We start from the raw sequence: 25,076 nt of genomic DNA, 5'->3' as shown, positions 1-25,076 counted from the left end.
CCACCTCCACAGGGAGGCTGGGCCCAGGAGCCCCCCCCCCTCCCCGCCCACCACGTCGTTCCAGCTGAGTGAGGCAGGCATTTCAACTGGTGGCGTCTCCCTCCCCCCACCCCAGATCTCAGAGCTGACATCGGAGCTGACCGATGAACGTAACACGGGAGAGTCCGCCTCCCAGCTGCTGGACGCGGAGACCGCCGAGAGGCTCCGAGCTGAGAAAGAGATGAAGGAGTTGCAGGTGAGGGCAGGGCCGGGGTGAAGACAGCCATGCTGGTGGCTGCCACACTCTAGTGTCCATCTGCTCCCCCGCAAGGACAGGTGGCATCTTTGCCACTAGCCAGGCACCCCTGTCTGCCCTGGGTAAGCATGTGACCATGGGCTGTGTGGTTCTGGGGCGCGGGTGGTACTGAGTGAGGAGGTGGGATGGCGCACCTCCTACCCTCCTGTCCTGCAGACCCAGCATGATGCACTGAAGAAGCAAATGGAGGTGATGGAAATGGAGGTGATGGAGGCCCGTCTCATCCGGGCAGCTGAGATCAACGGGGAAGTGGATGACGATGACGCAGGTGGGTCTGAGGCCGGAGGAGCTTGGCAATGGCCTGAGCGGCAAGCCCTGATGCCCACGCCTGGGTAACCACGCCCCTTGCCCAGGCCTGTCTCCTGTGTGTAGGTCTGTTATAAGGCTAAAGTGAAATAAATACATAGAAAGTAGAGGTGCCAGTAAACGCAGGGGATTGTCATAGAGGACTGTAACACCCATGAGAATGACAATGTCTGAGGGCCAAGGTCTGGCCCTCCCTGGGGAGAGGACAGCACATGCAGCCGCCTCACCCTCTCTCGCCTTCCCCCACCTAGTGGCTCCTTCCATCTTGGGTGGAAGCCATCATTCCAGAGACTTTGCTGCATCCCTCTGGCTGACCCCACCTGCCGCCCCTCCCTGCCTCAACCTTCTTCCCCTCTGCCCCTTCTCAGGGACGCTCAGAAGCTCAGTCCTCCCTTGTCTGTCCCCAACCCCACAGGTGGTGAGTGGCGCCTGAAGTATGAGCGAGCTGTGCGGGAGGTGGACTTCACCAAGAAGCGGCTCCAGCAGGAGTTCGAGGACAAGCTGGAGGTGGAACAGCAGAACAAGAGGCAGCTGGAGAGGCGGGTGAGTCTGCTGGAAGCCATGGAGGCCTGTGCCAGGGAGGAACTGGGAGGGGCTTGGCATCACATGTCAGCCCAGTGAATGGACAGAGCAGGCAGGCCCTGGAAGCAATAGGGGAGGGTTGGCATATTAGCCTCGCAGTGCAGGGGACAACCAAGGGCAAACTGTTCTTAGAGTGTCTTAGTTCCTGGATGTCCCTGACTTCATCCCTCATCCCTGGGTCTCCCCCTCACTCACCCACCTCCTTCTCCTTACCTCCTCCAACAATACTCCCGGGCCTCTCCATGGCTGCTGACCCTGCACCCCATTTCGGCCCCTAGCTCGGGGACCTGCAGGCAGATAGTGATGAGAGCCAGCGGGCCCTGCAGCAACTCAAGAAGAAGTGCCAGCGGCTAACGGCTGAGCTGCAGGACACCAAGCTGCACCTGGAGGGCCAGCAGGTCCGCAACCATGAGCTGGAGAAGAAGCAGAGGAGGTGGGTAGGTCCCCTGCCCTCGGCCCAGAGGACCTCCCAGAGCAACCCCAGACAGGGCTCCCGGCCTCCCCCTCCCCGTCCAGGGAAGAAAGAAGGGAGGACCTGAATTTGGCCAGGGTCCTTGCCTGCCTGATCGCTTGTCCTGGAATGTGAACTGGTCTCACTCCTGACCCCTGAGGAGCACTCACACCACATCCCCACTGACGGACGGCCCACTCAGGCCTCTGCTCTCAGCTGTGCTGTCCTCAGTGTGTGCCTGTCACCCTGCTTAGGCCCGGGAAGGATGGCCACCAGCTGGGCCCTATGCAGGAACTCCTCCACCACGGCCCCGCCCCTCATTTCCACCCAGCTCCCCATCTCTCCCTTGCCTCAGCTACTCAAACACACTCTCCTGACTAATGTCATTAAACTACCGTGCCACTTCCATCTCATTATGGTAATGACACAAAGGAGGGGGGCATTCCTCACAGGAGAAAATCCAATCTAAATTAATTTCCCTGGCTGGGGATGGGAATGGGACGCCTTTATTAGCAACACCGAAGAACCCACACACCCTGGGAACAGCAGGGTGCTCCAGGGAGTGGGAACAGTGCCTGGCTCCCCTCTGCAGGGGAGGGGTACTCAGCAGAGGCAAAAGTTGCCTTTGCGAAGGGGCAGCCCCACACTCACGACTGTGGGGGTGAGAACTGCACAACTGAGTCCTCCCAGTGACCCTGGGTTACCCTCCGCCTCCTGGGCTAGGCTGTTGCTTTGCAGAGTGAGAGGAAATAAGGTCTTATATTCCTGCCTCCCAGCACTGTGACTCTCTGCTTTCCTAGTTCTTATCTTTACCCCCACCCTTTACCTAGAGACAGGCACCCTTAGCGGCGACCCCTCTTCTGAGCACCCCAATGACGTGCCAGTGTGGCCTAGTTATCATCTTGCCGCACTCCCCATTGGGCAACTTATTAGGTTTCAGCTGCCCCGAGTTTTCTTACTTTTTTTTGTGATATGGGGTTGGGGTAGAGAGGAGCTATTCAGTTTTTCACAGGAACCTGATTAGCTATTCAGGGAAGGTGTTAAGAGGAATTTCAGCAATTTGCTCCTTATTTAAAGTCACTGGGCAGGAAATAGAAGGCTGAGAAGTGAAGGAGTGAAGAAGAGGCCCCCAGCCATGGACTGCCTGCCCATGGAAGCACGCTGCTAGCTGGGCACAGTGGGACTGCTGGCTTCTGGCCCAGTGTCGTGTCCTGCTGGTGACATGGGTACTGCTGGGGCAGGTGTGCCTGGCCAAACACTGGTGCCGAGAGTTGGGGCAAGGACAGGCTGCTCCATCTAGAGTTTCTGAATTGAACTGTAGGATGTGAGTTGACGAGGCATTTCTACCCATCCTGATGCTCTCTCTGCCCTCACCCTGGGCCCTCATTCTTGATCTGTTGAAATTGAAAAGATTGAGACAACGCCTGATGAGAGTATGTCTACCTCTTCCATGGGAGCAGCTGTGGGTCCTCTTAGGCCTACCTCGTAAAAGGGCTCCTTGGACCCATTCAGTGAAATGCACCCCCATCCTAGACCAGGTTGCTGAGGAGGGCCTCAATGGCCTGAGCCTGTACCCCATGAATGTTTAGGCTGCAAGGCCCCCCCTTCTGCTTGCGTCCTGTCCATATCTGTGGCACCACTTCCTGGCAACCTGTGGGTGCTGGAGACCCGGACTCTTTCCCTTGTCTGATGGAGCCACCATGGCCGTGCTCCCTCACAGGTTTGACAGTGAGCTCTCACAGGCGCACGAGGAGGCCCAGAGGGAGAAGCTGCAGCGGGAGAAGCTGCAGCGAGAGAAGGACATGCTCCTCGCCGAGGCTTTCAGCCTGAAACAGCAACTAGAGGTGCGTGGGGCTGCCCACCATCCATGCGCCATCTCACTCACAGGCTAGGGCCAGCCTCACCGTCTCTTTTGCTCCAGGAAAAAGACATGGACATTGCGGGATTCACCCAGAAGGTCGTCTCACTGGAGGCTGAGCTCCAGGACATTTCTTCCCAAGAGTCCAAGGATGAAGCCTCTCTGGCCAAGGTCAAGAAACAGCTCCGGGACCTGGAGGCCAAAGTCAAGGACCAGGAAGAAGAGCTAGATGAGCAGGCGGGAACCATCCAGATGCTGGAACAGGTGCTGGAGGGCTTGGCAAAGGGAGGCACCACCGTCCCCAGAGCTAACCGGGGTTGTGGGCCAGAGAAGGGCAAGATCCCAAACTCAGTCATTCGTTTGCTCATTTGATTCCCTTATTCACAGAATGTTGAGTGAGTACCTAATCTGTACCAGCCACAGTGTGAAGATAATTAAGCTTTCGTGGTACATTCCACAAGAACAAATCCTGATTGAGCTGTAGTGGTGAGGGGCTCAGGGTGCACAGCAGCCAGAAGGCCGTGAGCCCACCCATCCTGCCACTGAGCCATCATGTCACTTTAAGGAGCTAGAGCCTGGAGGCCAAATGGAAAAGCTGCAGGGTTGTCCCCGCCCCAGCAGCCTTCTCTGGGCCTGTTCTAGACACCTAGTAAGGGAGTTCAGCTTCTCCGGAGAAGGCCACTGCCCCAGGAGCAAGGTGGGAGCAAAGGGAACTGCTTGCAGGGATGTTCCCTGCTCCTGAGCCTGGGGAGAGCTGCCCATCAAGGTGCAGTGGGCAGGGGTCAGAGCGCTGCCAGGAAATTAACCCAGCCCATGTTCCCACCTGCCTCCAGGCCAAGCTGCGACTTGAGATGGAGATGGAGAGGATGAGACAGACTCATTCCAAAGAGATGGAGAGTCGGGATGAGGAGGTGGAGGAGGCCCGGCAGTCATGTCAAAAGAAGGTAAGGCAATGGGCACGTACCTGTCCAGCATAAACACCGGTTCCCCCATCACTGCTTCAGAGTAAGGGGATTTCTGTTTCCTTGTCTTAGTCACACTGTCTTCCATTGCCATTCTGCACCAGGAATCTCTGCTCTTGACATTAGCTGGGATGTGTGCTCTCAGGGTTTGTAGAGAAGCTCAGGCCCTTGAAGAACTAATGATCCCTGCTTTCTGTGCAGTCAGCCAGCCTGGCTCAGTGGGACCTGCCCACTCTGGCTCGGGGCCACTGTGCGTGGCCTGCCATCCCACCTCTCCCTTCCAGGCTGCTTTGAAACCCCAGGAATTTCAAATTCAGGGTCTGACCCCTCTGGGGTCATCCATGCTCAGCCCTGCCCCCACTGTTTTCCCTGGGTGGGGGAATCCAGAAGGAAAGAGGACTGGCTGGCACCAGACACTGAAGGGACTGATGGGCCTCTGTCCCCACGCTATTCCAGTTAAAACAAATGGAAGTGCAGCTCGAAGAAGAGTATGAGGACAAGCAGAAGGTGCTGCGAGAAAAGCGGGAGCTGGAGAGCAAGCTCACCACGCTCAGTGACCAGGTGAGTGGAGACTGCTATCTGGGGCATGGCCAACTGGCTGCCCCATCCAGTCTTAGGGATGGGAATCCTAGGCGTAGAAAGCTGGGAACAGGGAGGTGGGTGCTGGGCTCTATAGAGCCCACAGTCAGCACTTGTGAAATGGAGGTGATGACCACACATTGCATACCCAGGCTTTTCTCATTGGCTGGCGTGATCCTGGCACTTCCACTGTCGTTGCTCATTAGGGGAACTCTGAGAATGTGAGCAGGGGTAAGGCGTGGGCGTGGGGAAGACAGGAGGAGGCCTCACGGTGGAGCCCAGAGCCCCAGCTTCTGGTGTCCACCCAGGTGAGCCAGAGGGACTTTGAGTCAGAGAAACGGCTCCGGAAAGACCTGAAGCGCACCAAGGCCCTGCTGGCAGATGCCCAGATCATGCTGGACCACCTGAAGAACAATGCACCCAGCAAGAGGGAGATCGCCCAGCTGAAGAACCAGGTACCTGCAGAGAGGATATCATCAGCTCCAGGGGCAACTGAGCTGTTTTTGTTTGTTCCGTTTCTCTTCCTATTGTCCTTCTCAGTGGTTCTTGAGTCTTTAGGCAGGAAGGTGGCAGGGAAGCAGGGAGAAGCCACTTGTAGCATCCAGACTCCGCAGGGTCTGTGCATTGCTGTACAGCATGAGCGCCAAGCCCCAGGATGCTGTGGATGGGGCCCGGCACCCACCCCCTGTCACGAGAGGAGTGCCTGTGCAGGGGTCCCCACAGTCCTGGGGTCTGAAGTGAACAGAGGAGGAGACAGAGCGGCCGGGTTCCCTTTCCCCTGTGGACACCCTGCTCAGCCCTCCTGCCCCCAGGTAATGGCTGACGTCTCTCTCTGGGGCGGGGGGGGCTCTGTGTCCAGCTGGAAGAGTCAGAGTTCACCTGTGCAGCAGCTGTGAAAGCGCGCAAAGCGATGGAGGTGGAGATTGAAGACCTGCACCTGCAGATTGATGACATCGCCAAGGCCAAGACAGCGGTGAGGAACCGGGGTGTGCAGGGCCGGGCTAAGGGAGACGAGGGCTGTGACAGTGGCTCCCGTCACCCCCAAACAGGAACCCTTCCTCAGCCAGGCCCCTTCACACCAGGGCTTTCTGCAGGGAGAAAGGCCTCCCTCCTCTGTCTCTCCCACTAACAGCAGAGGCCTGGGAAGGGGGCAAGGTGGAAAAGAGAGCCAGCCAGGGCCCATCTCCCTGTTTAACAGCCTGCCTGTGGGAGCTTGGCCTCAGGCCCCAACACCATAAATAAAGGCAGCTAATATGGCTGAGGGATGTAAGCGGGTGCCTAGAGCTTAGTGGAAGCACCGATAAGAGGATGGGATCGCTCGTTGCCCTCCCCTTCCCCTGGCCAGCCCACTGACAAGCCCAAGCGGCAGCTAATTAGAGCTCTTATTTAATGCCTCCCTTTTAATTCCCCACCTCTCCCACGGCCCATCCATCGGCCGAGAATTCATTGCTGGGATGCGGCCACTGGTACTGTCTTGGGCAGGGAATGGGGCAAGGGAGGAGGCCGGGCTTGGCTCTGGGCTGCACAACCCCCTAGCCTAGCCACCTGGCTGCCAATGCCAATCTCCCAGGCTTGATTTATCCCCGTGACATTTGTGCTCCTCAGCAGTTTTCAGGTGAGTAATTCAAATTCCTTAATTGTGTTAAAAAAGGCTGTTATAAAATTACCATTTTATTTAAATCCGAGTTAATAAACTCCTTGGCAGAGGTTTCCCCAGCTCCCCACAGCCCAGTAACAAGATGGATGGGGCAGAGAAGCAGCCAACACAGTCATTTTGGTTTGGAATTACAGGCTAATAGATTCATTCATTTTCTGAAGCTGCTGTTGGCTGTCTCGTCCCCTCCCCCTCCCCTCCCAGGAGTGGACTGGCTGTGGGGGCTGGACGGCCAGGGAGCAGGTGGTCCCAGGGGAAAACAGAATTCACACGCGAAAAGAGCTTCGCAGAGTTGAGGTGTCCTTCCCTGGGGCCGGAAGGGGGCAGAGGGCATGAAGGTTAGGGCCTAGACTGCTAGTGCCAGGAGGATGGGTCACTTGTTCTGGGAAGACCTTTTCTGCCTTCTCATTAGCCTCTAAAGAGCTGCCAGGAATCAGCTGTCATTTAGCCCAGGGTCTGCCTGTGCTGCGAAGACAGCCCTTTCCCTCAGCTCCCTGACACAGAGCAGGACAGGCAGCTCCCTGACCTGTCCCTGGTCCTGGAACCAGCTGCAGCAGGTAGACCCGGCCTCATCCTTACCTCCCTCCCATTGGAGGTGACATGGGGAAGGCTCCGACTTGCCAACCGGGGCCCTTGAGCACCCCAGGCCTGAGGCCCTCCCATCTGTCTGTTTCTGTCCAGCTGGAGGAGCAGCTGAGCCGCCTTCAGCGTGAGAAAAACGAGCTCCAGAACCGGCTGGAGGAGGACCAGGAGGACATGAATGAGCTGATGAAGAAGCACAAGGCGGCAGTGGCCCAGGTACCCCGACCAGGAGTGCCCGCCACGCCCTGGGCCACAGGCATCGTCCTCTGGTTCCCCTCAGAGGTCCCCGGCACAACCACTTCTCTGGGGAGGTTGCAGTGCTTGTGGTCCCTGGCGCTCAGGGTTGGGTGGAAGGGCTGGATTTGGGGTTTATGAGACATCCTGCTTCAGCACTGACTCCTTTCCCCAGGCCTCCCGGGACCTGGCTCAGATGAATGACCTCCAAGCTCAGCTAGAAGAAGCCAACAAAGAGAAGCAGGAGCTCCAGGAGAAGGTGGGAAGCAGGGTCTCCCTTGGTAGAAAGAGGGTGCCGGGGTCACCATATGTGGGGATGGACCCCCAAGCTCACAGGATAGCAAGCACTTCTCTCTGCCGTCAGCTATCCACAGAGCAGCATCAAGCGCAAAGAGCTAGGCTTGAAGCCATATCGCCATAGCAGACATTTTGGCTTCAGCTGCCTCATTTCACATTTCTATTCCCTCTCCGGTCCTTAGCTTTCTCCTTTCTCTCCAATGGGCCAAATCGGTGCCAGCGCTGGGCCAGGTGGGGAATGCCTCTGGCTTGGGGCCCCATCCTCCCACCTCCCCTGTGCATCCCTCCCTCCCTCAGCCTTCTGGTCACCATGGTGATCTTGCCAGCCCCAGACTCTGCCCCCTCCTTTCTGGGCTCACTCAGTTCTTTCTTCTCTTCCTGCTCCCCACCCTCAGCTACAAGCCCTCCAGAGCCAAGTGGAGTTCCTAGAGCAGTCCATGGTGGACAAGTCCCTGGTGAGCAGGCAGGAAGCTAAGATCCGGGAGCTGGAGACGCGCCTGGAGTTTGAAAGGACCCAAGTGAAGCGGCTGGAGGTGGGTACATACTTCTCCTGGTCTGTAGCTACCAGGGCAGAGCTGCCCTAGCAGCTGGAGCCACGCATGCTGAGCAGGGCTGGGCAGGCCCGTGGATGCTCCTCAGAGGCCTCTGCTAAGCTGCCAGGCCAGCTGACGGGGCGGTGCCTTCTCCCCTGCCTGCCCGGCCTGCTCTCTGGGCACCGCAGAGCCTGCCTGCTTTACATTCTGTCTCCGTGCTTGCTTTCTGCCAAGGGACCAGAGCAGCTTAGCTTTTCGTCTTCATATTTTCCTCCACCATGAGCTCCCCCCGCAGGTCCCCCTCACTCGCTCTCTGGCAGGGTCATAAATATGCAGCAAATGGCGCCACTTCTGTGAGGCTGAAATCTGTTCTCTCATCTCACTGCTCTCGCTCTCTCTCCCTTCCCTTTCATAGTCCCCTTTTTCCTCACTTCTTCCCACCCGGCTCATCTCCAATTTTTCTCCTTGTCATCGTTTTTCTCCATGTTCCCCCCTTTCTTTCTTCTCTTTGTATTTTTCCTCTCCCCAATCTTATTCCCCTTTCTTACCCTCCCCCTGTTCTTTCCTTTCTCCCCCTCCCATTCCTCCTCTCCCTCTACTTTTTCATTCTTTTCTCTTCAACACTTCTCTTTTCTCTGTTCACCTCTTCTTTTTTTATTCCTCCTTCCTCTCAGCTATAATCTCCATACTCTAAATTCAGTCTTTTCCGTTCAATCTCCCAAAGCCAGCATGCTCCAGTCCTTCCCTTTCTGGCAGATCAGGTAGGAGGAAAGAGGCAGGCAGGATTCTCTCTCTGGGTTTACACCCCTCCCACCCTGTTTTTAAGTTTTCCTTCTTGAGCTTGTAGACATGTGTCTAAGCACTGACAGTTCTCCACAAGAACCATGTTCATGGGTGTACGTGCTAAGGCGCATCCCGGCCACTCTCCCACACCCACCCCCAACCCCTCATTGGTGGAGCAGGCACTAGGGTAGGGGTGGAAATAGGCGACTAGGGGGCTGGCAGTGGGCATCTGGAGGACATGAATACCATTGGTCTAGGAAGAGAATATGGCTGAACCTCCCGACACAGGGTCACGTCCTCAGGAGAGCTAGAGAGCGTTAGGGAAGAGTTATTAATAGTTCATGTTCTGCCTTGGTAATATTTTGATCCCCATTTTCCACAGAGGAAGGGTTAAGTAGGTTGCCTAAGGTCACAAAGCTACCAAGGGGCAGAAGAAGCCGTTGGTCTGGTGACTATAATGCAGACCTGCTACGCTGATCTTTTCTCACAGGCCCCAGTCCCTTTGCTCACTTTTTCTTCTGCTTACAAAGGCAATATTGTGATTTAGATGCACAGAATATTAAACACAAATGGCCCTTGAGATTATGTCTCCTGGCACTGTTGTTTTAGACACAACAGAGACTGGGGCGCTGAGAGGTGGAGACCCCAGGGGCAGTCAGTGGTAGAATCAGGATTAGAACCATAAGCAGGGTCCTACCCTCACACTCTGCCCCAATCTCCAGGTCATTTGTTCAGCATCCTATGGCTCAGCAGGGGAAAATGCTTTCAAGTTTCTGGGGGAAGAGAGATTCGTCCGGCTTAGAGAGATGACTTTGTGCTAGAAATCTGATGAGTATTTAGTCTCCCCCTGATCCAGGAACTCTCAGTAAAGCCATTTACCCCTGAGCTTAAGATCTAGCTTTCGGAGCTTCTGGGTTCAGCGTCTCTGAGGGGAAGCCCCGCTGCCCATGGAGGCCCCACACGTGGAATCACTATGGACAGGCCCAGGCTGTAGCCAGAGCACTCCTCCAACCTTGGTGGTGATAATGAGGATACTAGCACCTTTCATCTTCCAGACCGTCTCCATATACTTTACCTTTTTCAATCCTTAAGAGACCCCTGGTATTATTCTCCCATTTTACAGAAAGGCAAAGGAAGCCACCTCGGAGGGCTTTAATTGCTTGCCCACCTACCATTGCGTGATGGGTCTGGAGCTGGACCCCAGGCCTCCTGACTCCAGAGCTTCGCCACAGCTCTCTCTCTCTCTCTGCCTGGCTGATGGGCCCTTCTTCCCACCTCCCTGTCCAGAGCCTGGCCAGCCGGCTCAAGGAGAACATGGAGAAGCTGACTGAGGAGCGGGATCAGCGTACAGCAGCGGAGAACCGGGAGAAGGAGCAGAACAAGAGGCTACAGCGGCAGCTCCGGGACACCAAGGAGGAGATGGGCGAGCTGGCCAGGAAGGAAGCTGAGGCCAGCCGCAAGAAGCACGAACTGGTAATGTACCACACGCCTGGGGACCCAACTGGTAGCTGCTAAGTACACACCCCGCCCCTGGGCTGGTGCAGGGTAGGCTGCAAAGAAACCGTGGTTTAGAGAATTGGAGGGAAAAGGACACATCAAGAGGACAATGCAGGAAGCCCGGAGGGCAGGCCAGGGGCCAAGGGTGGTACTGAAGCCTCCATCAGGGCAGGCCAGGCCCCAAAAGCCCAGCCACACCCGAGTCAAAAAAAAAAGCTTGGCAGGCTTGCCTTCATGTAGTTCCTGCCTGGCTGGGAGAGCCTTAACGCAGGCTTTTTCTGGGGCAGCTGGAGGAGAGACCAGCCCTCGTGTGAACTGGACTGCCCACTCTCCCTTCTAGGAGATGGATCTTGAGAGTCTGGAAGCTGCTAACCAGAGCCTGCAGGCCGATCTAAAACTGGCGTTCAAGCGCATCGGGGACCTGCAGGCTGCCATTGAGGATGAGATGGAAAGCGATGAAAATGAGGACCTCATCAACAGGTGAGGGGGCGCCCCTAGGGCAGTTGCAGCTGGCACAGGGGCCCTCTTGACTGCCTCTGGACCAGGCTGCCAGGTAGAACAGCTGCAACCTCTGTCTCCCCATCACCAAGCCATCAGCTCCCCCTCCCCTCGTTGCCAGACCCTGGCATGGACCTGTCCTGCAGCAGCAGAGGGTGGGACGGGTGCTGCCTGGGTAAGACTCCTCCCCTCTTCCTCCCTGTCCTCCCTCCCCAGGCCTCCCCGGGACCTGGTTCTCCAGCTCTGCCTGTTCAAGATGAGTTATTCCCCCATTTAGCTGCATTTCCGATGGCGCCTGCCCCACTCTGGGGAGAGCAGAGATTTAAGGGCCATGGTGCCTTGTTACCATACCAGAGATTTTCTCTCATAAAACCTACCCAGGGAATGGTTTAGGAGAGAGAGAGAGATTTGTAGTTTTAGGCTGAGGAGGAAGTCATGAGGCAGGCAGACCGGCAGTCAGAGGTGTGTGGGGTGGGGGTGGTCAGGCCCTGGAAAGGCTACCAAGGAGGTTGCCCTGGACAGACTCCCCACCACACACACCAGACCTGCCCCCTTTCCACATGGGGGCTAGGGCCCCATCCTGCAGGCAGGTCCCAGGGAGCCTGCTCTTTGGGGGTAGGGGGAAGGTGCCTGGGGTGGCCCGGACCTCCCTCTGAGGACAGGACTGTCACTCATCCTGCCACCTGGTCTCAGTCAGCCAGAGCCATCTCTTGCTGAGGAAAGGAGCCCCTGAGCTGAGAGGTTCGCCTTGGTGTGTCCGTTGATTTTACTGTCCTCTTCTGGCCCCCTTGCCCATTTTCTTTCTGTTTCCAGTTTGCAGGACATGGTGACAAAGTATAAGAAAAGAAAGAATAAACCGTGAGGACTGGAGCGCATGCGCTCTCTGCCTCTCCTAGCGTGGTGTCTAACCGCCCCTAACCCTAACCCTACCACCCAGCCCGCTGCATGCCGCATGGGGACACAGAGCCTCGCGCATCTCCTCTGAGCTAGGCTCTCACACTAACACCGTTGACTCTGTCCTAAGGGGAGGCAGGACGACAGGCTGGGCCCTGCATCCGAGGTAGAGGGCAGGCAACATGGTGAGCTCCCTTAGGAGGGCTCGGGCTGGCCCTCAGGCCCTCGGGGGGCAGGAGGGAGGCTCCACCTGAGAGGAGAGCTCAGCCTCCGTCGATGGTACTCACAGTCTGCCTTCCTGAGCCCAGCCCTCCCTCAGAAACCACGTGTAGCTGCCTCCCTGGCCTATTTCTCTGGGGGAAAAGTCTGTTTGGGGATGGATTCATTCACAACCTTGGGCTCCTTTGGAGCTTGAGCTGCCTGTAAGAAGCAGGTGTGTTTCCTTTTGAAAGGTCTGCCACCTTTTGGCAGACAAGGGTAGAAGGTGAGGGGCATCTAGCCATCCCTTGTTTGGAGAAAGCATTCAGGCAGCTAATCACTGGCTACTCTGCCGTGGCAGGGGAAGGGAACACCGCCAGATGTGTTTACTTTACTCCCTGTGGGCACCTCGGACAGAGGAAGGCTCCTGGGCGTTGTGCTAGTGCTATCTGTCACGTGGTGGAAAGCCTAGTAAATCCACTCCTCTCATCGTTTCCTTCTTCCTGGGCGGGAGCTGGACAGCTGGTGCAGATGTGCAAGGCCTTCAGGCAGATCACGGCGATCCTCTGTCAAGTTCGACAGGGCTGTTTTGGGGAGATTGTTTTTTTTAGCATGGCGTTGAGTTTCCTCCCCCAACTCTCTCTTGCCTGGCAGGCCTCCTCCCCTGGCCAGGATGGGCTGGCGGCAGCACAAAGGACTCTGTGAGAGCTAATGATAAATGTAATAGTGTGTAACAGTGATAGAGGGCCGCTGGAGCCCGGTTGTCACACACAATTAATATCCCCCGCCATTCTGTCTCCGTTTGTTTGTTCCCCCGCGATTCGGCTCCCAGTTAACTAATAGCACATGAGCCTGGACATAAATTGTATTTGACGCGAGGTTTAATTCCAGCCATTTAAAATTTCAACTGCCCCCTGAGCCTGCCTGCCCCTAGAGTTTGTTTACGGGCCTGATTATTTAAGGAAAAGAACCCAAACATCATCTATATGGTTGAAACTAAAGGGAAGGCGAGGGCAGGCAGGCAGGCAGGCCAGCTTCTCAACCCACTCGTTGCTCTGAATGTAAGGAGGAAAATTCGTATTCTGGGCCCATGACTATCTGTCCCATGTGTGTTTCAGCCCTGCCATTCTTGGGCTGTAGGAGCTTCAAGGACTGATAAAATGCGCATTTAAGATCACATTCTAAATCACTGCCAGGCGCAGCACACGGGTGCGTGCACATGTGTGTGCACGCGCGCACGCGCGCGCGCACACACACACACACACACACCAGTGTGCACTCATGCAGGCGCACAAGGCCGTGCAATCCAAGCCAGGTTCCCGCTGAGGGCAGAGAGGTGATGTGGGTTGATGTGGCTCCTTCCTCAGCAGCTCTGGGCCCCAGCTCCAAGTTATTGAGTGAGCGTGCTAAGGCGGGCAGAAAAATAATGTTTCGATTTACTTAGAGATACAGTTGTTATTGCCATAACCTTAATGAAAGCAGTAAACAGCGCGGTATTAAGGGAGATTTATACAGAAACGCTTTTAACATGTAGACATAGATTTTGTGATGCATACAGCACCTCCTTTCTAAAGGCAATCAATATGGTTATGAACGGCAGTGATAAATTACAAGCTCTGGAGCTAGAGGAGGTATTTTGCACGGGTGTATAAATCAGGTGGTATTTTGGTGTTCCAGGGGGCCCGGGCACCATAGTAAATCTGCTGGGCTTGGATGGGCATGGGGCTTACATGAGCTGTTTTGAGGCTATCTGCTAAACTCCTGTTTACCTGGGGCATCAGCCAGCCTCGTCTTTGTTATAATTCTGTGACAGAAGCCGATAAAATGTGCCTTTTATTCCCCTCCCCATGAGTCGTGCTCTCTCACAGTCACCCAGAAGAGCCTGGTGATTTCGTGTGTGTGTGTGTGTGTGTGTGTGTGTGTGTGTGTGTGTACACGCATGCATGCACACATACACATGCCTGTGTGGCTATTTATTCAAGAACATAATTCAGGAACAGGGCTGCTCCTGTTGACACAGATGAAAGGAAATTTATATCAAGGAGAAATCCTAGCATATCTGTAGTAGGAGAGCGTGGTAAGCAGACATTTTGCAGAATTCTAGAAGCGTTCTCATTCAAAAGCTGTTTTGTGAGTGGGTCACTGTAGCTCCAGCCTCAGAATTTGACTCCTTTGGGCTTTCCTACAAGTAGAGAGGGCTCAGGCCAGCTCGGCCACAAGAAGCCCTGAGGAGCAAGAGCTGGAGGCTGTCTGAGGGAAGGAAGAGGAGACTTGGAGAGACAGAGCCCTTTGTTTGGGACTTTCTGGGCCCGACTGGGTCTCAAAGGTGTAGTTTGAATCCTGAAGCTGTTGCCAGCCCCTTGGGACATGCTGCCGCCCCTTCCTTTAACTTTCTCTGTTTTTTTTTTCTGTTTTTTTATTTTTATTGGGGAACAGCCATGGTCATTGGTTACACATTGCTTTCATGCTCCAATGGCATAGTTGACTCTTTTAAGGAGGGCACAGCTTACAGTGGCCCATGCGGGGATCGAACTGGCAACCTTGGTGTTATTAGCACCACACTCTAACCAACTGAGCTAACCGGTCACCCCCCTTTCTCTGTTTCTTAAAGGCCAGGGCAGTCGCAGGATGGGTCTAGGATATGGACTATAGTGCCCAGGTTGGCATTGCCATCACTAAGGAGACTCCAGGATCAAGCTAACTTAAAGCCCTTCTGTTTTCTGCCCCCTGGCCAGGAGCCCAGCTCTTGCAGTGAAGGCATGGAAAACGGCAGCAGCTGTAGCCACATTTTGGGGATTGAGCAGACAGGAAACAGAAAACTAGGCCTCAAGGAGTGGCTGGAGGGCCCAGGACTCTTCTTTTTAACCAAGAGCCATTTAGCTATAATTGATGAATGGATGGTCTCCTTGGTCATTCTCACTTGGGCTGGTTGGCCGAACAGCAGCCTGTCACACCAAGTGGAATGGGAGATGCCTCTGCCCCTCAGGGTCTCTTCTTGGTGGCTGTCACACAGTGTGGCCTGCCGAGTGAAGACAGGGTCCTTGTGAACGGTGTGCTCCATCTAACCTCTCTCATTCTCCTCCCTGACTCACTGATGCGCATGCCACCCCGCACCCCGCCCCTGCCCGAGACCTGCTGCCAGTTCAGCACTCCCTGCTGGGCAGCAGGTGACCACCTCTTCCCCAGCCTTGCCTACCCTTCTGCTCCTCATCCTACAGCGAGGGGGACTCAGATGTGGACTCAGAGCTGGAGGACCGGGTCGACGGGGTCAAGTCGTGGTTGTCAAAAAACAAGGGGCCTTCCAAGGCAGCTTCCGACGATGGCAGCTTGAAGAGTTCCAGGTGAGCATGTGTCCTTGAGCTGGGAGGAAAAGCCACCTCGTGCCCCAGGGATCGATGAGCAGTGCCTTCATCTCAAGCGGGCAGGCCTCACGCCACCTGCATCTCTGGCGTGGCATGTACAGAAGGGGCCCAGTGTGCCCCCAGCATGTGGAATAAGCACAGGAGGCTCAGTTTCTTCTTAGCCAGGGTCTGCAGTGCCCTTAACCTTCCCAGGTAATATTTTCCTACCAGGCTCAGCACTTCGGTTTGACGTAGATTTAACTTCATCCCCACTTATTCCTTCAATTAATGTGGGTTGAACTACCTCATTGTTTGGAATCAAAACTAGGATGGGGCACCGGGGGGCCTCTGGATCTCACAGCCCTGGACAGAGCCGGCCCAGGCCAGCTGTGGTTCTCTGAGGTCTTAACAGGAATAGCTGCAGAAAAGGCACCGGTTCCCCTGACTCCCATCACAGCGACAGACACGTTTCCATCTCCCTCTGCCAAGTCTCTCCTTCCTCTCATCTTTTCACGGCCCTCCCATGCTTCCTGCTCCTACCCACGGCAGGGCAGCTTGCTCCTGAATTTCCCGACCGCTCAGTCTTCCGACCGCACAGACAGCTACCCCTGCAGTCCAGAGCGCCACCTGCCCCATCCCTCACCTACCAGCCAACATGGCAGCAGGAAGGGAGAGCAGTCCTCTGTTCCCACCCCGCCTGTGGCCACTTCCCTGCTGGCTCCGGGTTCCTCCCCAACTCAGAGCCATCCCTCATCCCACAGAGCACACCCTTCCCCACTACCCTCCCAGAGACAGCAGGTGGGCTGGGTGGGAAAAGTCATCCCTCTTCTTCTCCAACTCCCCTGAGGCCCCTTCCCAAGTCCAGCCCCTCACCACGAGCACCCAGCAGCCCCCCTCTAATTGGTTTAATTTATTCGGCCGAACAACATTTTGTTATTGCAGATAATGCCACCTTCCCCGCCCCACCGCCGTTCACCACGGCGTGGCACGAGGCTTCAGGTAGTTGACAATGAAATAAATTGAACTAAACGTTTTAGAGGGGGAAAAGTGATGAAATAGAACAATAGTCTAATTTACATGACATTCTCCATGAAGCTATTTTCACTGACGCAAATTATTTTGCTTCATTTCCTCCGATGCTCTCACCGCCACTTTGCCAGGGCTGCTGCCGATTTCTCCTCCTCCTCCTCCTCCTCTTCCTTTCTCCTCCCTCCCCCTGTGTCTTTATTCTCTAGGTTTAACGCTTGTTCCTCTCTTTCTCTCTCATTCTTTCTCTGCTGCCCCTAATCCACTACTGGTTCTCTCCTCCCTGGCCTCACCTCCTCCCCTCAGAACGGCCCTCAGCACCCTCGGGAAGGAGGGCAAGGAGGGTAAAGAGGGCAAGGGAGTGGAGGAGAGGCCAGCCTCCACACTGAGCTCCCTGAGCTACCGGAAGAGGCTCACCCTGAAAGACTCCATCGGGGGCACTGGGGACGCTGATTCGCTCTTCACCACCCTGAGCGAGCGGGCCGCCTCCCCCGAGAGGCCCTCCCGGAAAGCCCACCTGAGCCACAGGGGTGAGCCAGGCCAGGGCAAGAAGTCCGAGGAGCTAGATGAACGCGGCTCCATCTTCTCCAACGTTGGGAGCCGCGCTGGCCGGGGGCTGGAGAAGCGGTGGGGCTCAGACTTCGACCGGGCCTCAGCTGTCTCTGCACCCGTCAGCCGGGCCTCCTCAGCCACCCGGCACGGCTCGGGTGAAGATGGAGTCCGTTCCTCCATGAGCTTCTCGCTGTCAGGCTCACCCAGTTCTCGTCGCAGCACTTCCCGGCTCGACAGCCTGTCGAGGACCCACAGCCCTTCCTGGAGCCGGGCCTCAGGCCTAGGCCGGGAGAGCCCTGACTCCCGCCTGTCCCTGGGCCGGAGCTGCCTGGATGAGTGGGATGATGGAGCCAGTGTGGCCTTGAGTGAGGCCCAGTCCCAGTACAGCCACCCATCGCTGGCCCGCAGTCTGTCGGTGCCACCCCAGCCACGCGTCTCAGCCTCTGCCACAGATGAGCCTCTTGGCCCCAGTGTCCGCCCCGTCAGCCGCCACTCCTACCTGGACCCAGACCTGGAGGCTGCCATCAATGAGGTCTTGAGCTACAAGCCTGTCCCGTTTCAGCGGAGCAGCCTGGAGCCCGACTCCGAGGAGGATGACCGGAAAAGCATCCAGAGTGCCCGGAGTGCCCAGCTGGACCCCCCAGAGCGGGCCACCAGCATCCGCCGTTCAGCCTCTGCTGCCGATGTCTCTCGGTCCCGGTCCCACAGCCACCGGAAGAGCCGGAGCAAGAGGAGAGGCAGCTCCAGCTCCAGTTCCAGCTCCAGCTCAGAAGATTCCTCAGAGCACAAGCGGCGGAAGAAGGGGCGCTCTCGAAAGAGCAAGAAGAAGTCCAAATCGAGAAGAAAGAGGACAGAGACAGAGTCCGAATCCTCCTCAACATCCAGCGGCTCTACCGTCTCAGGCCACAGCCGCTCCAGCGTGAAGAAGGGCCCAGCTGCGGAGAATGAGGAGGCTGGGCAGGCACGCCGGCCATCCCGGAAGGAGGAGAAGAAACGTAAGAAAGAGGTGGACAGCCTGGTGATGCGATACCTGTACCGGCCGGAGAGCGACTAGTGCAGTAGGTGGCACCCGGTGTGGAGTGCAGCATGGGTGTGCCACTCGGTGTGAACTAACGTGCTCCTGCCCCACCTGCCACCACCTGGGCCCCTCCTGCATTCCTCTTGGGCAGGCCTGGCCTCACAGAGCCTTCTGGCACCTCGGAGAGCAGGGGCCAGCCAAGCCGGTTGGTTGTTCGGAACCCTGAGTCCCGTCAGCTGAATTCGCTGATGATGTCAATCACAGCTCCCACTTACCAAGTCCTTACTCTGGGCCACGGACCCTCCTAGATACTTACCACACTTTATTCACTTAACCCTCACACTAACCCCATAACAAAGGTCTGATTAGCCCCATTTTATAGAAGAGGAAGCGGAGGCTCAGGGAGGTTAAGTCACTTGCCAAGGTCACACAGTTGGGAAGTGATATTGCCAGGATCTGCATGGAGTCCATTCAACTTGCCCTTAACCACTCCTCCTTTCAGCCCAAGGCAGAGCACATGGGCAAAACATTTACTGTGTGCACCTGGCAGCACCCATATGGGAGCTCTTGTCCATGGTCCCGACAGGCTAAGCCTGTGAAGGGCCCTCGCTGATCCCCAGTGTACGTTGGTGGGTCAGTGGCCACCAGCTACTGTGGGGCCTTTTGCTCAGCTCTCCTCCTGCCCTGCAATGCCACCTTCCTCCCTGGCATGGATCTCAAGCCTAGGAGTACAAGACTCACAGGGATGCCACCCCCATAGCACTGCGCCCTACAGCAGACCCGGAGATGCCTGACTCCCTCCCCACCCCTCCCACCTGAAGCCCACACATGGGCGTCACCTCATCTCAGCTCATCTTGTAAAGTTTTAATGAATAGAAATTAGCAGCTGCTGAGTGACAGCCCCCTCCTGGCTTTCCAGCCTCCCCTGGCTTTTTCCCTGTAGGGAGGGAGATCTAGCAGTTAGGCCCGAAAGGGGTGCCCACACCCCCACCTCGGAAGAAAGGCAGAGACTGACTCAGTGGAGTCCCATTGTTGCCAGTTTCCCTGGCAGGTGGTGACATTTGGATTGCCCTGGTTATGTGAAGCTGTTTCCAGCATGGTACCCTCCCAAGGCAAGCTTGCTGCTTCCCAGGAGGTATGACCCCAGAGCAAGTCCCCTGGGGCACAGGCGTTTTTCCCTAGATGCATGAACTAACACATACCTGTCGCATGCTTCTGGGCTTCTCGTGCAGAACAGCTGGACAAGTACACTGACTTTGTCCCTTTTATACCAAAGGGACCAGTTGTGTTTTACAGAATGGAGCAAGTAGAATTGAATGGTACCCAAAGCGATTTGGACATCGGTGATGGGATGGGATTTTGGGGAGATGAGATGGTGGAGATGGAACTTGAACCCAGACCAGGCCCGTAGCCAACTCATTCCTTGGGCCTGAGCTGCTCTGAAACCAAGCCCTTGGGCTCAGCACTGGTCTATCTCTTCCCCCATGTGGCAGATGGTTGCAGGTGTTCTGGGAAGAGTAAGAAGCATCTCAGTTGCACTCAGGGACCACCGTCAGCTCCATAGTGAGAAAGGACAGGAGTCATAATATGTGTCTACCACCTCAGCGCCCCCTCAGCTGAGTACCCTGCTGTCCCAGTCCCTGTGCAGGAAATTAATCAGTTGATGGACTATGGGGGGAGGTGTGGAAAGCAGAGAGGGCCAGGTCCTTCTGAGCACTGCACCCCTAACTGAAGAGGGAGACATGGGCCTACCCAGGCCATCCCACACTAATTGGCAACTAGTGGATTTCAGACCCCAGTGCCCTTAGCCCACCGTCACTCTTGACCCCACAACCAGCAAGAACAAAAACACTTAAAGCCTGTTTCTTCCCCTAGCCACCAGCATGGTTCCTCTTGTCCATCAGGAAAACAGGAGTAGCCCTGAAACCTTACACATCACCACCTCCAAGGAGGATTGGATTCACTGCGAGGAGGGTGGGCACCAAACCAGAAACTAGTCAACCAATACGGAGCCGGCGAGACAAGGGCCAGGGGAGGGAGGACCTAGTTGGACTCAGCGTCGACTGGCTTTGGGTGGATAAACTGCCAAGAGTGGGGGCGGGGGTGGAGTGGCTTAGCTTCCCATCTGGTGATGGGGACCAATGAGAATTCAGAACACGAACCCATCCGTAGCTAAGGAGGGGAGGGGGCTGCCACCCTTGGCTCACCCAGTGGGGATTAGCTGGTGTACCAAATTGTTTGTGACAGCATTGAGCAGGAGACACTAGCTTATGGGGAGGAAGCTTTTTAAACAATTTGGTTAAAATGTTCAAATTGTCAGCCCTGACTCTTGCCCTTGGGAGAGGGCTAGCTGCCTGCTGTTGGCTCTCCGACAGCTGTGCTGGTAGAAGCTTCGAAGGAGACTGGCTAAAGAGCACCAAAAGTAGAAGCAAGGGGATCTTGTGGCTCCACAGAGCAGGGGAGAGAGGCATGGAGTTACCCCTCCCCACTGCCTCTGCCACTGCTCAGCATCCAGATGGAAAAGTGTTGAAACCTGGCTGTTATTTATCCAAGTGCCTGTCTGGCCAGCACAGGAATGTGGGAGCAGGGCCTGCAGCCCCATTCCAAGAAGGGGTGTGAGAATGGGAAGGAGAACTCCAGGCTCTCCAGCAGTGCCCCATTTGCCTCTGGTCCTGGCTCTGGCATCTGCCTCACCCTCCCCTGACCACAAAATAACCCCACCGTCTTTGCACAAAGCCAGTGCTAACAGCAGACCTTAGCACTGGATGCCCAGAAATTCTGTCTAAAAAATATGAAACCAGGCTCCCACTAATTTAGAATTCAAACAACCCCAAAGCCGAAATAACCCCAATTTTTTCTGTGTTGCATAGTCATCATTGAGCTTTATAATTTTGTCCCTGAGACACCCCAGAATCCTTACGTGCCTTTGGCCCATCAAAGTAAGACTCATTTATGTTCAGTCCAGTTTGTAGTAAATGTGTTTGGTGCTATTCTGATTCCTTTAAAAATGGTAATTCATTCATGAGAAATACGATAACTATTAACCAGACTGCCCCATTCCTGAACCATTTTGCATAATTGAACATGTATTTTATCAGGCTGTTCCTTCTCTCCGGGGGTGGGGTGGGGAAGGAGAGAGAGAGAGAGAGAGAGAGAGAGAGAGACCTATCTTTTCACACCCCCTGGGCTCTCACCCAGGCCAGCAGGGAGAATTCAGGCTCGGTCTTGTTTTCTCCTCAGGTCACCCAACCTAGTGGCAAGGTGGAGTCATTAAGAGGCTGTGAGATCTAAGAGTCCCAGGTTCAAATTCACACACTGGCTGTGCGTCCTTGGCCAAGGTGCTCCATCTCCGAACCAGCTTCCTCATGACATTTGACAGGGTTATTGTGAAGAATAGGACAGCACACCCAGAGGGCCTAGGAGAGTCTCACACCCAAGAAGTACTCAATGCCGGAATCCTTTCTTCAGCATACCGTATTTGCCGGCGTATAAGACGATTTTTTGGCCCTGAAAAATATGCCTCCAAGTGGGGGGTTGTCTTATACGCCAGGTACACTTCAGATAGACTGCCCATATAACAAACTCTGTATTTTGAGTGGAAATGTTAGGGGGTCGTCTTATACGCCCAGTCGTCTTATACGCCGGCAAATACGGTAGTTGGAAAAGCTAAGGATGTGGTCCTTTCTTGCAGAACCCTGTTTCCTCTGCTTTTGGTTTGGGGATAGAAGAATTTTGAATGGGCTAGTAAACAAGGGCCCTTCCTCCTCAGATTCTTAAATCGGAATTGTAGACGGTGGTATCACAGAATTGCTGTGGAATTCTGTTATCCCAGTGGATGCTCGTTCAGATCGAGAAGCAGGGGCTGTGTCCCTGGGAAGCACTGGTCAGGAACCCACTGAGTGCAGGGCACTGGGAGGGGTGAAGCCATTCTGGGCTGCGTTTTCTCCAAGGGTGTTGAAATTAGAGTGCACTTGAGCTGACAGAGGCAGTGGAGGTAGAGGTGGGGTGGGGGAGGGGTGGGGGCAGGTGAAGGCAGCTCTAAGGTTTGGGGAAAGAAAGTAAAGAAGGAGACTGGAGCTGGAAGATGAGGCTCTATCCTTGCTCGATGCCATGAGCCTGCTCCATCCAGGGGCAACGCTGCTCCACATCTTGGTAGGGGCATAGCTGGAAGCTCCCAGTGGCCTGATGAAAACCATGGAGTTGGGTTATGGTACCAAGAAAGGGATCACCCAGCCACTCTAAATCAGTCTTGCCAGCTCCTACATCCTGAGTCTCCACTCCTTGGGGTGAGTAGATCATGCCACGGTCAAGGGTAGAAATTCTCACAGGCCTCGGGAAAACCTGATTATTAGGAGAAAGAGTTCAGATCTGGGAGTCTTCCATGGGGAACGGCCCTCCTTCTTAGAAGGAATCTTTTTAGGAAGAGCTTTAACCTTAGACAAGTTGTAGTCATGTAATCAATCCCCAGACCTCCAGTCTCCACATCAGTGTGGTCCATGGATTGCCTGCGTCAGAATCTTCTGGGAAGGGAGTTAAAAATGCAGAGCTCTTAGGTTCCACCCAAGAGCTAGCCAATCAGAATTTCTCAGGGGGAAAGACCCAGGAATCTGCAGCTGATTCTTATATGCACACTCACGTCTGAGACCCACTGCTCTATAGCATCGCTTTCCTCAGAGTTTTGCAAGTTTTCAGAGTCAAAACTGAAATGGACTACCCTGAGTATCTTCTGAGGAAACCAGGGAAGGTTTTTGCTTCTCACTTTGTGGCGTTGGGGGAATGCTGTGACCGGGCTTTGGCGGCCTCCCAGGCTTTGGTGCTGAAAGTTAGGAATGTCATTCTTCTCTTCCCTGCAGCCCCACCAGCTACTGGAAGTCCCCTGCCCCTGACCGGTCAGATGATGAGCACGACCCTCTTGACAGCACCTCCAGGCCCCAACACTCCCACAACTATCTGAGTGACAGCGACACAGAGGCCAAGCCAACGGAGACCAACGCATAGCCCTCCCACCCTAGGGGCTACTGCTGCCACAGCGCCTCTCCCAGGAAACGGCGGGGTACCGGTCTCCCCACCTGACTGCTGATCTGCAAGGGAATCACCTGACCCTCTTGGGTCAGGGGGCTTTCCAAGCTGTGGGGTCTGATGTCTCCACGTGGAAGAGGTCGGGGAAGAGGAGTTTCTGAAAAGAGAACTTTTTGCTCCTTCTGCCTCCAAAATGCCACACTCTCGACTTCAACCTTGGGCCACTGTGGGCAGTGGCAGGTGGCTTGGCACTGCATGGAGCCAGCAAGTTGACCTCCATCTCAGCCCTCTGCTCAGGGACAATGGACAGATTGCCTACTGGGACACTCTAGGTTGCTGGGTCCATAGGGAGGAGTTGGGGGCGGGAACACCAATTCCTTCCCCTTGGCTTGGGGTGAGGGCTTTCTCTTCTCAGTGCCTGCTGTCATTTTACTTTTTAATTTAAATACCCAACCTCTCCATCGCAGCTGCATCCATGAGAGTGGGAGGGGGCTGCGGGGGCAGCTGGGACCCCAGAATGACTAGGGGAATTTCATCTCCGTGTTCACTTTTCTCTGTGCAGCTGGAGAGATTGGGTGAGCGGAGCTGGGTCCAGGTGCTTCTGGGTTTGGGCTGAGCAAGCCTACACAGACAGGGGTGCATATGTACCATCTGGAATATTCAGTCCCCACCCCTCTTCAGCTCAGCGTGTTACGTGCAATGACCTATTTAAGAGTAAACTCATTCCACCTACACCAATTCAGGGTCTATCCAAGCACTGCCTCCCTCCCTTCTATCCAAGTTGTCCGGACCATAAGCTCAACTTGAGAGGGAAGGCCTTGGGTTAAGGGCTTATGATCAGAAAAACTGAAAACGGAAGTTTTGGTCAGTGCTATTAATGTGTATTAGACACGAGTCCTCAGCCTGAGTCATTTTTGTTCTTCCAGTTGCCCTGCCCCCACACAGACACTTATCCCAGACCTGACAACATTCGGCCTGACAGTCCCAGCCCACACCCTAAAGGTCATCCTGCCAACACCACCAGACTTGGGGGCCCAAGGGCAGTGCCTGGTGCCGCTCCCATCTGCTGTCCCCTCCTCTCCTGCAATTGGTTTGTACTCATTGGGCTGTGCTCTCTCTTCCCTGATTACCTGATGTATGGAAATAAATGTCCTTTTCCTCTTGGTTCTGCCAATTTTCCTGCCTGTTCCTTCAGGCTCAAGTAAAGTCCAGGGTGGTCATGGGGGAACAGAGTCAGGATTCTGGTGGGGATCTGGGGGAACTGCCCTGGTCCGCTCCCATATCAGACCATTGCCACTCAGCACTGACAGGTCATTTGGGGCAGGCAGAGGTAGTGGGATGAGAGGATTGGTCAAGGAAAACACAAACCCCACCTTTAATTTTAAGAGCCTATGGATTGTAATTCAGGTTGGCGCAGCCACCGGGCCTCATCCTCCTCTGGCCTCCACTTGGGAATGTTGGGGTCCCTCTGTTCAACCTCACCACTTACAGAGATCCTATCTTTTTGTTGTTGTTATTTTTTTGGAGAGATGCAAGCCCCTCTGTATTAGATTTTTTTTTTAAGTTAATTTTAGTCTTTCCAAAGATGAGACTTTTTGATCAAAAGTGGGCAGAACACTCTCTGGCCCCCAGCCCCGCTGGCCACAGGACAACTTGAACAAGCTGGGAATGCAGACTTCTCTGCCCTGCTTAGTCTGCCCTCCTGCCCTGATCCACGTGTGGTCCCCCCACTGACAGCGAAAAGGCAGTTCATCCACAAGGACTAGAAACAAACGATTCCTCCTCCTCCTCTTCTACCTTCTGTAATATGACCAGTTATAATCCCTACGCCTGTAAAGTGTTTACAGCTGGTCGATCAGGCTCCCCTGGTTTGAGCAGGTGGGCAGCAAAGAATATCAGACAGCCCTAATGTCGAGG

At 55.1% G+C, this 25,076-nt stretch overlaps 1 protein-coding gene across 17 annotated transcripts in view; it reads left to right on the top strand.

Annotated features, from left to right (window-relative positions):
- The window catches only part of MYO18A (myosin XVIIIA), a 97,580-nt gene extending 73,253 nt beyond the window's left edge, over positions 1-24,327 (top strand). For 10 of the 17 annotated variants that reach the window (XM_019647007.1, XM_019647010.1, XM_019647009.1 and 7 more), the window contains 19 exons: positions 116-235; positions 452-563; positions 1,017-1,144; positions 1,462-1,616; positions 3,355-3,478; positions 3,556-3,756; positions 4,326-4,436; positions 4,911-5,015; positions 5,342-5,488; positions 5,893-6,006; positions 7,369-7,485; positions 7,679-7,762; positions 8,196-8,333; positions 10,404-10,589; positions 10,954-11,093; positions 11,925-11,969; positions 15,422-15,544; positions 16,877-18,180; positions 22,994-23,083. In XM_019647007.1, coding sequence (XP_019502552.1) covers positions 116-235; positions 452-563; positions 1,017-1,144; positions 1,462-1,616; positions 3,355-3,478; positions 3,556-3,756; positions 4,326-4,436; positions 4,911-5,015; positions 5,342-5,488; positions 5,893-6,006; positions 7,369-7,485; positions 7,679-7,762; positions 8,196-8,333; positions 10,404-10,589; positions 10,954-11,093; positions 11,925-11,969; positions 15,422-15,544; positions 16,877-18,176 — 3,450 coding nt within the window. In that variant the 3' untranslated portion in view covers positions 18,177-18,180; positions 22,994-23,083. Of the gene's footprint in view, positions 1-115; positions 236-451; positions 564-1,016; positions 1,145-1,461; positions 1,617-3,354; positions 3,479-3,555; positions 3,757-4,325; positions 4,437-4,910; positions 5,016-5,341; positions 5,489-5,892; positions 6,007-7,368; positions 7,486-7,678; positions 7,763-8,195; positions 8,334-10,403; positions 10,590-10,953; positions 11,094-11,924; positions 11,970-15,421; positions 15,545-16,876; positions 18,181-22,993 lie in introns of all 17 variants that reach the window. The other 7 variants (XM_019647019.1, XM_019647017.1, XM_019647021.1 and 4 more) reach the window with 5 other exon arrangements.
- The last annotated feature ends 749 nt before the right edge of the window (positions 24,328-25,076 follow it).

Source organism: Hipposideros armiger, unplaced genomic scaffold, assembly GCF_001890085.2.
Source record: "Hipposideros armiger isolate ML-2016 unplaced genomic scaffold, ASM189008v1 scaffold_108, whole genome shotgun sequence".
Taxonomy (NCBI): domain Eukaryota; kingdom Metazoa; phylum Chordata; class Mammalia; order Chiroptera; family Hipposideridae; genus Hipposideros; species Hipposideros armiger.
This window is presented reverse-complemented; position numbering and strand designations above follow the sequence as displayed.